This window comes from Melanostigma gelatinosum (genome assembly GCF_949748355.1).
Source record: "Melanostigma gelatinosum genome assembly, chromosome: 13".
In the NCBI taxonomy this organism is placed as follows: Eukaryota; Metazoa; Chordata; class Actinopteri; order Perciformes; family Zoarcidae; genus Melanostigma; species Melanostigma gelatinosum.
In genome coordinates, this window is record NC_136646.1 from 14,932,278 (window position 1) to 14,945,889 (window position 13,612).

General features: G+C 43.3%; 1 protein-coding gene across 1 annotated transcript; it reads right to left on the reverse strand.

The window, feature by feature from the left end:
• Positions 1-4,466: 4,466 nt before the first annotated feature.
• Positions 4,467-9,059, reverse strand: LOC306787402 (uncharacterized protein; the record flags this gene model as incomplete). The annotated part of the gene is made up of 14 exons (XM_079282522.1): positions 4,467-5,318; positions 5,421-5,523; positions 5,800-5,889; positions 6,638-6,691; positions 6,803-6,859; positions 7,009-7,086; positions 7,197-7,286; positions 7,615-7,704; positions 7,818-7,884; positions 7,974-8,144; positions 8,251-8,296; positions 8,415-8,540; positions 8,717-8,823; positions 8,999-9,059. 14 exons carry the CDS (start codon positions 9,057-9,059, stop codon positions 5,280-5,282), a joined length of 1,179 nt encoding a protein of 392 aa, XP_079138648.1. The 3' UTR covers positions 4,467-5,279.
• Positions 9,060-13,612: the final 4,553 nt, after the last annotated feature.

Here is a 13,612-nt window from a genome sequence, read left to right on the forward strand (position 1 = left end):
CAAACACAAGACGGCCATCATCATCTTTATACCCATCATCCTCATCAGCATCATCATTAACTCCATCCCTCCCTCGTTGTATTTGACATAATGTGCTGATGCTGATCTCTACTGTTCAGCTGGGACGCGCCCCAGGGGAGAAACGCTGTTTAGACAGGCACTCCCCCCCCCCCCCCCCCCCCCCGAGAGGAGGAATGTGCGTCACCTTGGGCCTGCTTTGCTTTTTTTTCTGTCTTTCTTTTTCCAGCACCTCTTTCCTCCTTTTCTTTTCCTCGCCCTCCCCCGCATCTCATCCACATTTTAATATCAATCTCAATGGACTCCATTAGCGCAGCACTTCTTTGAGAGTGTTAATTTGTTTTGTCAAAAGCTTTGTTTGTCCCAGATTAATATCTCAATAAACAGAGGAGTGCTGTACTGTGGTAAATTATAGTGATTACAGAAGGTCTGCAGCCCATGCTGTTGGACGGAGGCTCACACAACGGGACTTTCTCCACCATTCAAAGCTCTCCAAACCTGTGATTACATTAATAACACAGTGGGTACTAATTTACTGCAGTGAACTCGCCCTCGCTCTTTTTTTTCTACTCTCTTTTTCCATCTCTGCCGGCAAGTGTTTGACGAAACTCCTCACTTCGATGCCGGTGGCGAGCCTGTCATGCACGTGCTCCAGTGGTTCGGTGGAAAGTTGTTTAAAAAGGTGGGACGCCCGACCTTTGACCCAGTGCCGTCTCACCCCTGCAGCTTAATGTCAGTGGAGAGTGAGCTGTGGCATTGTTCAGTCTATCATTAGACAGCGGAGGTCCCAGAAGGCCTTTTCCGTTGACTCACAGTTGACCCCTCAACACACAGACCTTTTTTTTTTTTTTTACCAGTGATTTGTGTGGCCCATATCACACCAGGAGGGCGGTAGGAAGGTTGGTTTGTGAGTTCAACGGCAGCAGAGAGGAGGTCATTATGTCTGCAAAGACTGGACCGAGGGGGAGACAAAGCGGGGACAACATCAGCAGAGATGTCACAGATGTCACAAATGCATAGCCATAGGCAGTTATAGGGAGAGACGATGGCGGGTGGGGGGGGTTTTGCAGCGAAGGCGGTGCAGGGTTGGATCTGGAGATAAGGAGATTGATGTGCTGCTTTGTTGCAGAGGGCTTTCTGTTGGTGGTTTGCATTCCAGAGGTCATCACTTTAGTGATGAAGAAAGATCATGTGATTGTTGTTTGGTCGAATGGATGCTTCCTTAAGAAAAAAATGTGAAAATGAATCCACTGCTGCATCAGCCGATGAAAGCGAGATTTTTAGAGAGCGAACAAATGCGACAGGATTTTCCTATACAGATTTTTAAAAGGCAAATGTAAACAATGATAAAGTAGTACTATTTTGTTATTGGTCTGTTGTTACGTGTCCACATGATTACTGAATACTTCTAGAGTTGTTATAAGAATATGTAGGGGTATGGCATAAACCCAGCGATGAGGATTGTGCTGTTTCTCTTTCGTGTTGAATATGTAGTCCGTGGTGCTGTGCCAGCAAATTCAGGCCATCTTTGATGCACAGGGTGGGACCAACATCAGAGGGGCTTTTGTGTAGGACGGGCTTCTCTCAAACCTGTGACGCCCACTCTACATAGAGACCCCAAGGTCCAAAAGCAAAACAAACATATCTTTTGTCACACAGACATATAGTATCCTCAGTCAGGATAGTTTTATACGCTGACTTGGAGAAAGACGTATATATATATATACATACAGCAGGAGCGGGCTGAATCTATAGGCATGTGTTTTTTTCCTTCTTCTATTTCTTCCTTTTTCCTCCGCCGAGTGCACTCTGTCTCTGAGCGCGTGGAGGAGCAGAACTGTGCCTGCATGTGCCTGTCCTTGGCTGTAGTGATCTCCATCCCATGATCGTCCACGGCGACAGGCCGGGAAACGCTGCCTGAGACGATCTGTGTTCATCATCAGAGGTAGAATAGCTGGCTGTAGCAGGTGTGAGTGGGATATTCATGCGTATCAGCTCGGGGCTGTATTAATGAGCTCAGTACAGTAGAACCTGGACAGTATTGGACATCCCTGAAATAGCGGTTTTACATAACAGGCTGTAGGCATTAGAAACAATGAGTGCTGATGTTGTGTCGTGTGGGGTTCTACATCACCATTTCCAGAGCTTTCTGTGACTTTTCTATGAAATACATCATTTATCATGTACCACTGAGACATTTGTAAACCGAGGTTAATATAACACCTTGATTCTGTTTCTATTTTTCTTTGAGGAATAATGTTAATTTGTTGTTTTTTGATTTATTTTCTCACGACCATTGCTTTTGACAGCTCTCTGGGCCAAAGGGGATGTTTTTTTTTTTCCGTGAGTGTTTGCGTCATCGCAGGTCAGAGCGACCTTGTATCAGCACATATTAATAAAAAACTATTTGAAAAATAAATGCTTCAGGGTTTCTCTGGGAACATCCGTTCAGTTGTTGTTGTTGTTGTACGCCTATGTGCAGCACAATTGATTGTGTGCTGACGCATGTGCCAGTGTGATAAAAACAACAGCACACAGAAAAGCCGTGCCATGTGCGTATGAACTTCAATATACCTACCTCATGATTCAAACTGGAAATGAAAAGACGTCTATGTTTTATTCATGGGCCGTACAGCAGGTTACGTCAGCATTGTGCTGCTCGTCTCTGTACCACGGGAAGCAGGGGACTGAAGCCAAGCAACCCAGCCCCCTTCCTGTGTCAGCTCCCCTTTGAACCACAGATTGATGCATAATGCAGATTTGACCCGGTGGTTTACATGATGATTCTGTCAAATGCTGGTCTGTGGCCACAGAATACTACACAAAGTGATCAGAGAGGTGCAGGGGGGGGGGGGGAAGCAAGATGTCAGTTTAAGGAGACAAAACCCAACAACACTTTTCGTGTTTGGACAGGGACTAGTAAGAGCTTTACGCACGGGGAAGGACGAGAGGACGGGTCCCGTACATATGTGGAGAAAGCTTTGTTTCAGCCTGACTCAGTATTACCGTGACCAACTACGGCGATGCCTTCTACCGTCTCACATGTATGTACATGCAGACCTGTGGGCATACCCGCTCAGCTGGATTCCTCTTCACAAAGCATCAGTCAAGGTTAATTAATCATACAGCGGCGTGTGATCCCCCATGTAATCTTTTCATAACTGACTTCTGAATGCAGCACTGTTTGCTTGCAACTGCAGGCGACCTTTAGCACACTCTCGAGGAAGCATAAACAGTGTGATCAACGAGAGATCAGTTAGGGATAACACAACTAAGTGTCTGGGTTATTATTGCAGCCCATCTCGCTTCCCCAAAGCCTTCTTATGCCCGATGTGGTGCGATCAGTGTTCACCTCCCACCGAGTTTTGTTTCCTTCACTGCACAATGATGCTGTTCACAGCCGAGTGTGATTGGTGACTAATTAGCCGTTATATAATTATTATGTGCATCAGAGCATACAGGATTCATCCATAATTACAGCCTCTATCATGTTCCTTATCCTCCACCCATGTCACACTGCCTCCTTCACATGTATGGGTGACGCGTGGTGAGCCATCCGTCCATCCGCCCATCTGCCCAGCCCCTGCCTCGCTCACGTCCCCTCAGTGACCGTTCAATCACCCTCTTTCCATTGGTAGTACAGTGACACTCTCACACACTGACGTACCAAACACGGGCAACAGCCAACTCCAACCACCCTGACACACTCTCCTCTTGGTACTCAGCCCATCTGAGAGGTGACAAAGGGGGCTTTTTCAAGGTCATTGCACATTTGGAGAAGCTTAAAATAGAATGAGACATTGCCTAACAACAACTCTCAGCAGATCCCAAGAGACAGAGAGAAGAGTATTAAATTCAGCCCAAACCTGTGTTTGTGCGTAACTGTAATTACAACCTACATCAAGCCACAGGGGCGACTGTAACATAGGTTTATAACACTTAAACTACCAAGTGATGTTTAATGTAATTACCGTTCCTTTATTGGTTTATTTATAAATCAGAGCCCTATACTAGAAAATACAGACGTCAAATGAAACATACACTCAGATCACATAAATCATCACTCAATAAGCAACAAATTACAACTATAAGGAGGCCTTAGTGTTTGATCATATAAATAAAGTGTGTAAAATATATGGTTGGTAGGTGAAAGTAAAATGATCAGGAATAAATACGCATGAAAGGCGTTTGCATCATTCAACAAAAGTAATAAGAGGCGTAATTATGCTGTTTATGTACCTCATGGTGCAGGACTCGTGAACATTTACTTCCCCCATGTGGTAGAAAGTTGATACTCCAGCTGGTGTTTAGAAAACCAAAGTAAAAATGACCAGGCAGTGAAATCCAAGATGGATTAAATAATTTATTTTAAAATCATTCCAAGAATTGATCATTTTAATATACATAATGCGTTTATTAAATGTATCAACTAAAAAGCAAAAGCGCAAGAAAAGAAAAATACAAAATCACAATAAAATCACTGAATTCACAAATACAGACTGAAATGCACGCAGTTAGTTCACAAAATAAAAAAAATAAAAAGGATGTGATTCAGGAAATAAGATTAAACATTTTTGCTTGATTATGCAGGAATGATTAGTAATGGCAGGCTTACTTATAACTGATTAGATTAATATGAAATTACAATAAACTTCAAAGAAAAGTTTCAAAGAAAAAGCATACTATATACTGTATATGATTTGCATTTATGTTATGAATCATCTCATTAAAAGCATACACTCTAATGAAGTATAATATAATATATATATATCAGTTTAGTTCATAATTATGTATTTATACAATATATCATACCTGTTACAGGTATATTAATATACAGCTGTGGATGTGGTACATTAGCTGACATGTTTGTGGTCCACCCATCCTTTGGTCAAGTCATGTACTTTATATTCTCAGTAACAAACACGGAGACAACACCAATTTCCACCGGGATTGTCTCATTTGTCGGACGAAAGAAAACCGTCATCGGAATTATTTAAAGATGTGATCGCAGAACACTTTGGCACATCGGGCTATTAGAGAATATATCGTCTGATGTTGTGAAAAAACAGAGCATGCTCATCAAGAGAAAAGCATCATGGGATGAAATTATTATTTCAACAAATGTTGATCCAAAGGAGCTGCCAGTAAATGCACCACATACCCTGACTGTGAGAATATACTTATTATTATAATATAGGCTGTTATTATCTTTTATTTACTCCTCATACATCTATTTTATTTCATCGGTATTTATGTATACTTCAGTTCTTCATGTTGGGCGTTGACTCCACGTCAGCGTCCTGTGCAGCAAACAAAACAATTGCCAAATCAAAAAACCTTAATAAAAAAGCATTTTCACAGAAAATATATTAAAAAGCATATAAAGAAAGCTTCCCACTCACTGGTACAGTAGAGCGCCTGCTGACCTGCTGGTCTGGGTCAAAGCCGCGCTTGTCCACCAAAGCTACGGCTTTTGCTGTCATGTCAAAACCTTGGTTGGCAGCTCTGGAGACAGAAACAACAAGGAACGGAGACATGAGCCTCTGCACAGAAACAGCAAAGCGTGGTTAATGCTCACTCTCAGAGGCAGACCTCAGACAAGTTCTCAAGTCAGACTTGGTGTGGAGGTGGGGGGGGGGCAGTTCATAAAGTTACTCCTGACAGCTGTCCAAACAACAGGCAAAATGAAACAAGGTATGAAGCAGACTGGAAATTGGATAGCGACAGTGATTTCCCTTTGGGCTCAGTTATGAGTGACGGAGAGCAAGAGGCATGTCTCACCGCTGGTTCGACAGCAGCGGTTGTCCTTCATTCCCATGATCTTCAGGAGCACGATCACCAACAGTCCGTCTGCTGCGCACTTCCCTGATCCTGGAGAAGAATTCACAGCTGGTATCAGTGAACAGATGGGCAAAGAAAAACCTCAGGGTGAGTGCTTCAGCTCATTATGTCTTTTTTTTCACTTCCTATATGCATTTTTTTGTACGTTGGACAGTTAGATTTGTGGCAAATGGCAAATCAAATTGTCCAAGGTAAAAAAAAAAAAAAACCTTCTCCAGCTTCCTCCCACAGTCCAAAGACATGCAGCTTAGGTTAATTGATGACTCTAGATTTCCCGTAGGAGTGGATGTGAGCGTGAATGGTTGTCTGTTTATGTGTGTCAGGCGACCTGTCCAGGATGTACCCAGCCTTCAGCCAATGTCAGCTGGGATCGGCTCCAGGATGACAACTCGTTGTTGTGTACACTTTTACTCAAAGATTTAGGAAATAGTAGGTTTGTCTGTCAGCTCTAGAATATGAAAATTCAGTCCTTAGTTCTGGTATCTTGTGGCGTTTGGGTTTGGGCATGTTCTTTAAAACTTTCAATACTCTTCTTTCGCTCTTTATCTTTATTTTTACAATTTGCTGCTTATTCTTATCTCATCTGCACAATGAGATAAGATCACACATCTTTCTAGCTTTCACCATATTTTCTTAATTTTACTTTATTTTTCATCCGTTTGCAAACATCCCAAACAGAAGTTAACATGACCTGTTGGTTGCTGTAAAATGTGATGCAAAACAGAATGAAATCTCTACAACTCTACATGCTATTCTAATTGGCAGACTACAGACGTACCCATCAATGGCTTTTTCGTCGTTGTCCTTCACTCCTCCTGGATCATCCCTCAAGCTGCCGAGGCAGACAAATACAACAGTTGTTGAATACGTGTGTTGATGAACCAATAATACAAAATAATTAATAATAAGCACACTGACAGTCCGTCCAGCACCAAAAGCGTACCTGCTCACGGCTCGACGATGAGAGGCCCTGTTACCATCAGAGGCAATCACGTCTCCCCTGCAAAACAAATACTGGATAAGAATGGCTGTGAATCTCCTCTGAGAAATCTCATTCACTACCTGTCCAGTTAAAGGGACACTTCACCTAAATCCTCAAAGGAAGATGAGCTACAGGCACAAGCAAAAGGAAACAGCTTTCATTCTTACCTTGCAGTCGGCTGGATTCCTTGGTTGCGGTCCAGACTAAAGGACTGAGGAGCCTTGCCATCAGCCGTAGGATCAATACTATGGAGACAAAGGTATAGCTTTGAGCAGATTACAGTCGAGACTTCCAATTGCTATTTTAAAAAACACTTTTGACAAACATGTTTTTATTTTTAACGTGGCAGCCTAACCTGTGAACATGCACACTTTCAAGTGCGTTATCCTGCTGGATATCATTTTCACCACCTTCACGTGGATCTCTGGCAGATATTTCACTCAGCCTACAATGACAAAGAAAAGACGAGGATGTATTCAACTCCACTGAAAGCAGCTCTTGAATGTTACCTCACCTGATTGTGTCCAAATCAAGTTACGTTCAGGAACACTGAAAATGTCCACTTTAAATGAGTTAGCCTAATGTTGAGTCATGAATGGACAAAGACAATTATTCTAAACTACTTTTTTTACATGTTTCCAGTTCACCATTTGTCTAGAGTGACTCCTGGCAGGCAACATTATTTTACTATTCATTAATGTGTATGCATCAAAGAGGCTTTTATGACAGAAGTGCATTTATGTGTGCAACAATGCCGGGTGAAAAAGACTGACCTAGTTTGTTCGGTCTCTCTCATCTCGGCCTGGGAAGAGATACGTAGGTGTCGTAAAATCCAGGATACTGTAGATGCAACGTGCTGCTTCCTGACATAAGAAACACACAACAAACATTTCTGAATCCGTGAAAGAAACTGTGTAAGTAAATGTGTGTATGACATTAACAGTCAATTCTAATTGCAGATGGAAAACAAACTCACTTTTTCCAAAACATATAACCACGCCCCCCGATGAGCACTATCAAACAGACGAAGACGGACCAACTGACTGGAAGACAAATGCAAACGTGTTGTCAACAAAAATATTGTGAGGCACTAGAATAAGAACAATGTCACTCAGAACAAACTTCCACTCACTGAAGTGGTTCCGTGGTGTTGGTGTTGGCGTTGGCGTTGGCATTGGCGTTGGCGTTGGTGTTGGCGTTGGTGTTGGCGTTGGCGTTGGTGTTGGCGTTGGCGTTGGCGTTGGTGTTGGCGTTGGTGTTGGCGTTGGCGTTGGCGTTGGCGTTGGTGTTGGTGTTGGCATCTCTGTTTAAGGTAAACATGTATTATACACATCATGCATATATAATACATGTATCAATGATCAGCAATGTAAGATTCAAGAGTAAATCAGTTGTTCTCATTGCTTTACCAGTAACTTTATAATCCGAGCAGATCTCGTCTACACCGCTGTCTCCCTGAAAAGCAAAATGAAAGTCTATATTGTGAGAGTGCAGAGTTTGTATTTCACATGTACTGTATACCTTTTATTGATTCAATTCACAGAAGTACATATTAAAATAAAAGGAGACTCACAATAGGAACCATGCATCTTATTTTCAGGTCTCGACAGTCGGTTGTATTGACTGAATGGTTGCCAATGATCACTTCATTCAAATGCTTTGTCATCTGATTGCCAAGAACAGCAAAAGCAACCAGGGTCTGTTGGGAAAAAAGAAAAAGAAAAGGTTGCTGTGATTAACTGCAGTCGTGGAGTTATTGCCCCCCCCTTCTCTCCGTCTCTTTCTTTCATTAAAAACACACATCGTACAGGCCCATAACACCTTTTAAAGACAAAACTATGAACTACTACAGAGTGAAAAAGCAAATAAAAATACCTTATTGGCAGTCACTTCAATCTCACTGCCTATAGGACACCGATGTGAGAACGTAAATCTGTCACCAGTGTAGATGTCTTTGCAGGAAATGTTTGTCCGAGGGCATTCTGTGAGACAATACAGATGTACAGTGTATCATTAACACACGTTTAGCTCTCTATGAACATCCTGAAATAGCAACTGCGTCATCACAACCGAGACAAGGCTATAGGAAGTAAAGAATATCCTGAAAAACAGAAAGAAATTGAGAGAAACACATATTTACAAAGCTCCATCTCTTACCTAATGAGTTGGCGATACGGACAACAGTAATCAGGATGGTGAAACAAGTTTGAAGCTTCATTTTGTCGAAGGAATGGAGAGAACTGTCGAAACACGCGCAAACAGAGTTCCCAAAGAGGAAGTACAGGAAGTGTGTCATGAAAGAAAGTTGGCTTCAGTCCCAGGGGCGTTTCTAGGTTTCAAAGAAAGGGGGGGCTTAGCCTCAAGGGGAGTGGCATGTTAGCGCGCAAAGCGCGGGCAATTTGTTTTGGGGCCCATTTGGGGCCGCGGATATCCATTGTTTCAGACAGTTCATAAATTGGTTCTATCAGAAAGAGTGTGATTTTGCTCTGTAGTTTTGCTTGTATTCAGTATATGATAACACAAGACACAGAATTTCAGGGTCACAGTGAAATTTGACAACACAAATATGAACTTTTCTCAAATAAAGAGAGAGAAATAATTTTCCTGCTTGTAAAGGAAAGACGGATAAACTAGCTTTCATATCTGCATCACTCCCAAATCCTAATTCTGGGGGGCCGCACACAATAGATGGAGAATGGACCTGACAGTGTCAACTTTTGAGTTGTTTATCTTTATTATGAGCAGAAGGGAATAAGATTTTGATCAACATTTACATCTATTTTGTTGTCCGTGTAGTTTTTACATACCAGTGATATTTTATGCTCATTTGGACACTATCGCTGAGATAAAGATGAACTAGTTCAGTGTCAAATATACCATTCAACGGAGAAAAAACATGAATAACAAAAATAAAAAAAACACATTTCAAGTATATCTTAATTATCGAATGATAAATATTGTATGATGGGCTGAACTTACATGTACTTACAATTTCACTCCGTGCATCATTTACTTTGAGCTAAACTCCTTGGCTATAATCCTGGCTGTCGTTGACGAGAGACGTTACTTGGCAGAGTGAGAAAGCCAGCGCAGCAGCCTCCCCAAGGTCCTAGTGCCCGGGGTTTATATCGTTAAGTATGATGATAGGCTATTGTATTGTAATTTGAAGGGGGAGAAAACATACAAACCACAACGCACACACATATGTAGCATGTTAGAGTTATAAATAACTTGTGAGAAACTATAGTTTAATTTAAATCACCAAAATAAAAGATTTTTCTTTTTTTTAAAGCCAATAATGCCCCCCTAAAATTGTTTAGGGGGGCTAACGACGCCCCTGTTCCTCATCTCACCGACATTCCCTTGCATCACTCAGTTGTTAAATTCAAGATATCTGGGACAGTGCTAGGATTTTATGAATCAATTCCTTGAGTTTCTAACCTCTTGTTTTGTTGATTGAACTAGTATATTGCGAGTGTGCAAAATTTGGATTTGTAGTTTTTCAAGCTAACACAAGGGGAGGCCCTTCTCCTACAGGTCAGAGACACAAAATCACCACAGCGCTCGAATTCCACTCTAGACGTTTCAATCCTTCTGCGCAGTGTACAGATGCTGTAATGTGGCAAGTTTTTCCATATCAGGTGGATGCACTTGTATTCATCCATGTTCACTTTTGTGTTGCGTATACCCTCTTATCTTATAGGAGGTGGTTGAGGGACAGAGGGTGGCAGTCCTCCTGACATATTAGAACCATGAGAGAACAGAGTACTCAAAGAGGCCTCTGTCTCTCTCGCACACACACACACACACACACACACACACACAGCAAGGATAAAGCAGAAGCTGCCATGCTACAGCACGCTTCATTTACACTGCATCTTCCCTGGTCCACCGAGAAAACACAGACCATCGTCTGTGTCACTCAATACGGGCCCCTCTCTATCTCTGCAACTCCGTCTACTTCCTCTCCGTCCCTCCCGGCCTCTCCTTTGCTCTTCTCTGGCTCTCTTACATTGCAGGAGTCAACCAGCGTAGCGAGCAAAAAAGTACCTCCAAAAACAAACTCTCAAGTGTCCACAAATATCACATTAGCTTCGATGTGGGAATTGATATTGGGGCCAAGCAGATCTACTTTTTAGCCAATTTGGTGAGGCTAACCAGTTTAAGTTTGCATTGTTCTTGATCGCTTCATCGCCTCTTGGCCAGACCCAAGTACTGAATAAAAATGATAGCTTCACAACAGGCATGAAAGAGAGAGAGCAAATGGACTTGGCTCAGCTCCCCCGGTGGGAAGCTGAGTGGAAGTGGACTTGTCCAATCATCTGATCCATTTTCCATAGATATCAAGTGACAGTGGGAGGCTTGGATATCCAACCATCCCTCTCCATGTCCACAGAGCCCCTGCATAAACAGAGAGCAGCGATGACGCAGGACAGGCTGAAAACACACACAAAGCTCTGAACGTGCATGTCCCACAGCCCCCACACTCCCACAAACACCACGCGCCTAGTTCTGAACGATGGAGTAAATTCCAGCCAGTCTGAACAGGACTTTTAGGGTAAATAATTACAAATCTGCTGCTTTTAAGTCCTCTCCCCATCCGTCGGTGTGGATGAGGGCAGTAGGCCGACCCTCAGAGCTTCAAAGGTAGAGTTTTGGCTCTGGTATGTCGAAGATTTGTTATATGAGAAGAAGAAGGACAGGGGCAAATGAACCCCCTTAAAGTTTGTACAAATAACCATTATGAACCCCAGTTTAGAACAACAACTGTGTGCAGCATTCAGAGCGTGTGAGCTGTGGTCAGAGCTGAGGCAAAGCAACACCCTGAGAATCCTGAGTGGCTCTGACACAATAGTTCTGGCTGCTCAGTCGGTGCCCTGCTTGGCTTCACTTTGCTCCACAACGGTTTCTAAATACACCGGGTAGAAAGTCGACCGCAACCAAAACAGCATAATACACGCCAGGAGGGACTCCTTTAAAGAAAAAACTGTCATGTTCACTCCCTAACAGTGAGGACTTTGGACTTTTCCCCCAGATAACAAATGTCCCCTGTTATATTATGAAGCCAGAGAGCAACAACACAAGCAATTACATGGCATTTTACCCTGAACCCCAACCTTAGCAGTGATTGTACCGTGGCTAGCAAAAGCTTAGAGTCAGGGGTGATTTCAAGTAAAACGGTAATAAGCATAAGCCCTTCATTCAGAATGCAAGACCGACGGAGGAGTGAGTTTAGAAAAAGGGCCGATCGTGCTGGGACTGTTACAGACACTTTGGCCGGTCCAGGCGGCTCAGTATGAAGCCCTAACCCCCCCAGTGGCACAGTTTGGGTATCACAAGGAAACACCTACACGCTGCCAGCACAGGAAGCACACCAGCACGCGTACTCACTCACATATAGAGAAATATGTACACAGTTATCACAAGCGTCTGGGTTTCACCCAGCTCAACCACTGGATAGCTCTGTAATACGTAAACATTCAATTATGCTATGTGGTTACACTATGGCACTTACATAGCAAAGACATGAACAGCTAATAAAAGTGAATTAGCAAGTCTGAAAGAATATTCTTCATGAGTGCTAGGAGTGGAGGTGTCATGGGAATATGTGAATATATGAAGTCACAGGGCCCCACACAATAACATGTACACCCACACCCGACCTACACCTCCGACACACACATTAAAGCCCCTCTACCACAGCGGCCAACTCTCCCCCTCATTTCCAAAACCACAGCTCCCCTTTACAGAGCTTGGTTAGCCTGGGCACAGCAACCCGATCCTGCTGAGAACGTCTTATGACAGGACTCGAATGAAACAACCCAATCAAAAACACCTCTCGTCCACAGAGCCAAACAAGAAAGAACTGGACGGTTTCTGCAAACAGACCAACCTCTGCCTGAGGGCCCATCAGTGTTTCAGTATAACGACTTGGTGGGGCTGCATCATATACATTGTGAGCTATAACACACACACACACACACACACACACACACACACACACACACACACACACACACACAAAGCACTGCACAAGCTAACGCACAGCAGCTTTTATTCGCATGCTTCTGAGGCACATGTTGTGCAATATCAGAGAGCAACTTGGACAGCCTCTATTCATCTGTTTTCCAGCTCAATCTCCTGCGAGGGATCTCTGTCAGAAAACAAACCTCTCTGTTTGAAGCACGGCCTCCAGTTAAACTTGTTCAACTTCTGCCTTGCTCTGTACATTTCACTCTCCTCGCTCTTGTTTTCCCTCTCACTTTCCCTCTCACTCCATTTTTTCTCCCCCCCTGCCATCTCATTGTCCCCCGCTCTGCTCTTCACTCTCCTTCGCCATCGTTTTTTCGCCCTTGTGTTTCTTTTCCTTTCGCTCTCTTCATTTCTTCCCCCCCCTGTGATTCGTTGCTGGCGTACATCTTAGTATTTGGCTGGGCGAAACCCAGGGCGAGCGTGTCTTGTTACAGCAGTCCAGGCCCTGTGATAAAGCTCTGCATTGTGCAGGATAATCCCTCAGAAACAATCAGGATTTTATTTTATATCCTCTGTTATTCCTGCAGCCTCACACGTACAAACGCACACACGCAGACAATACAACTCACAACAAACATCGGCAGCATTTGTCCTGACACACTAGTACAGTGCATGTACAGGCTCCAGCATGCACCGCACACTGAGTGAACCCATGAGAAAGTATGCAAGAAATTCCCATCAAATTCCCCTCGTGTTTAATGCTGTTGCTCTCTGTGCTTTCTGTGCCATGACGGGCGT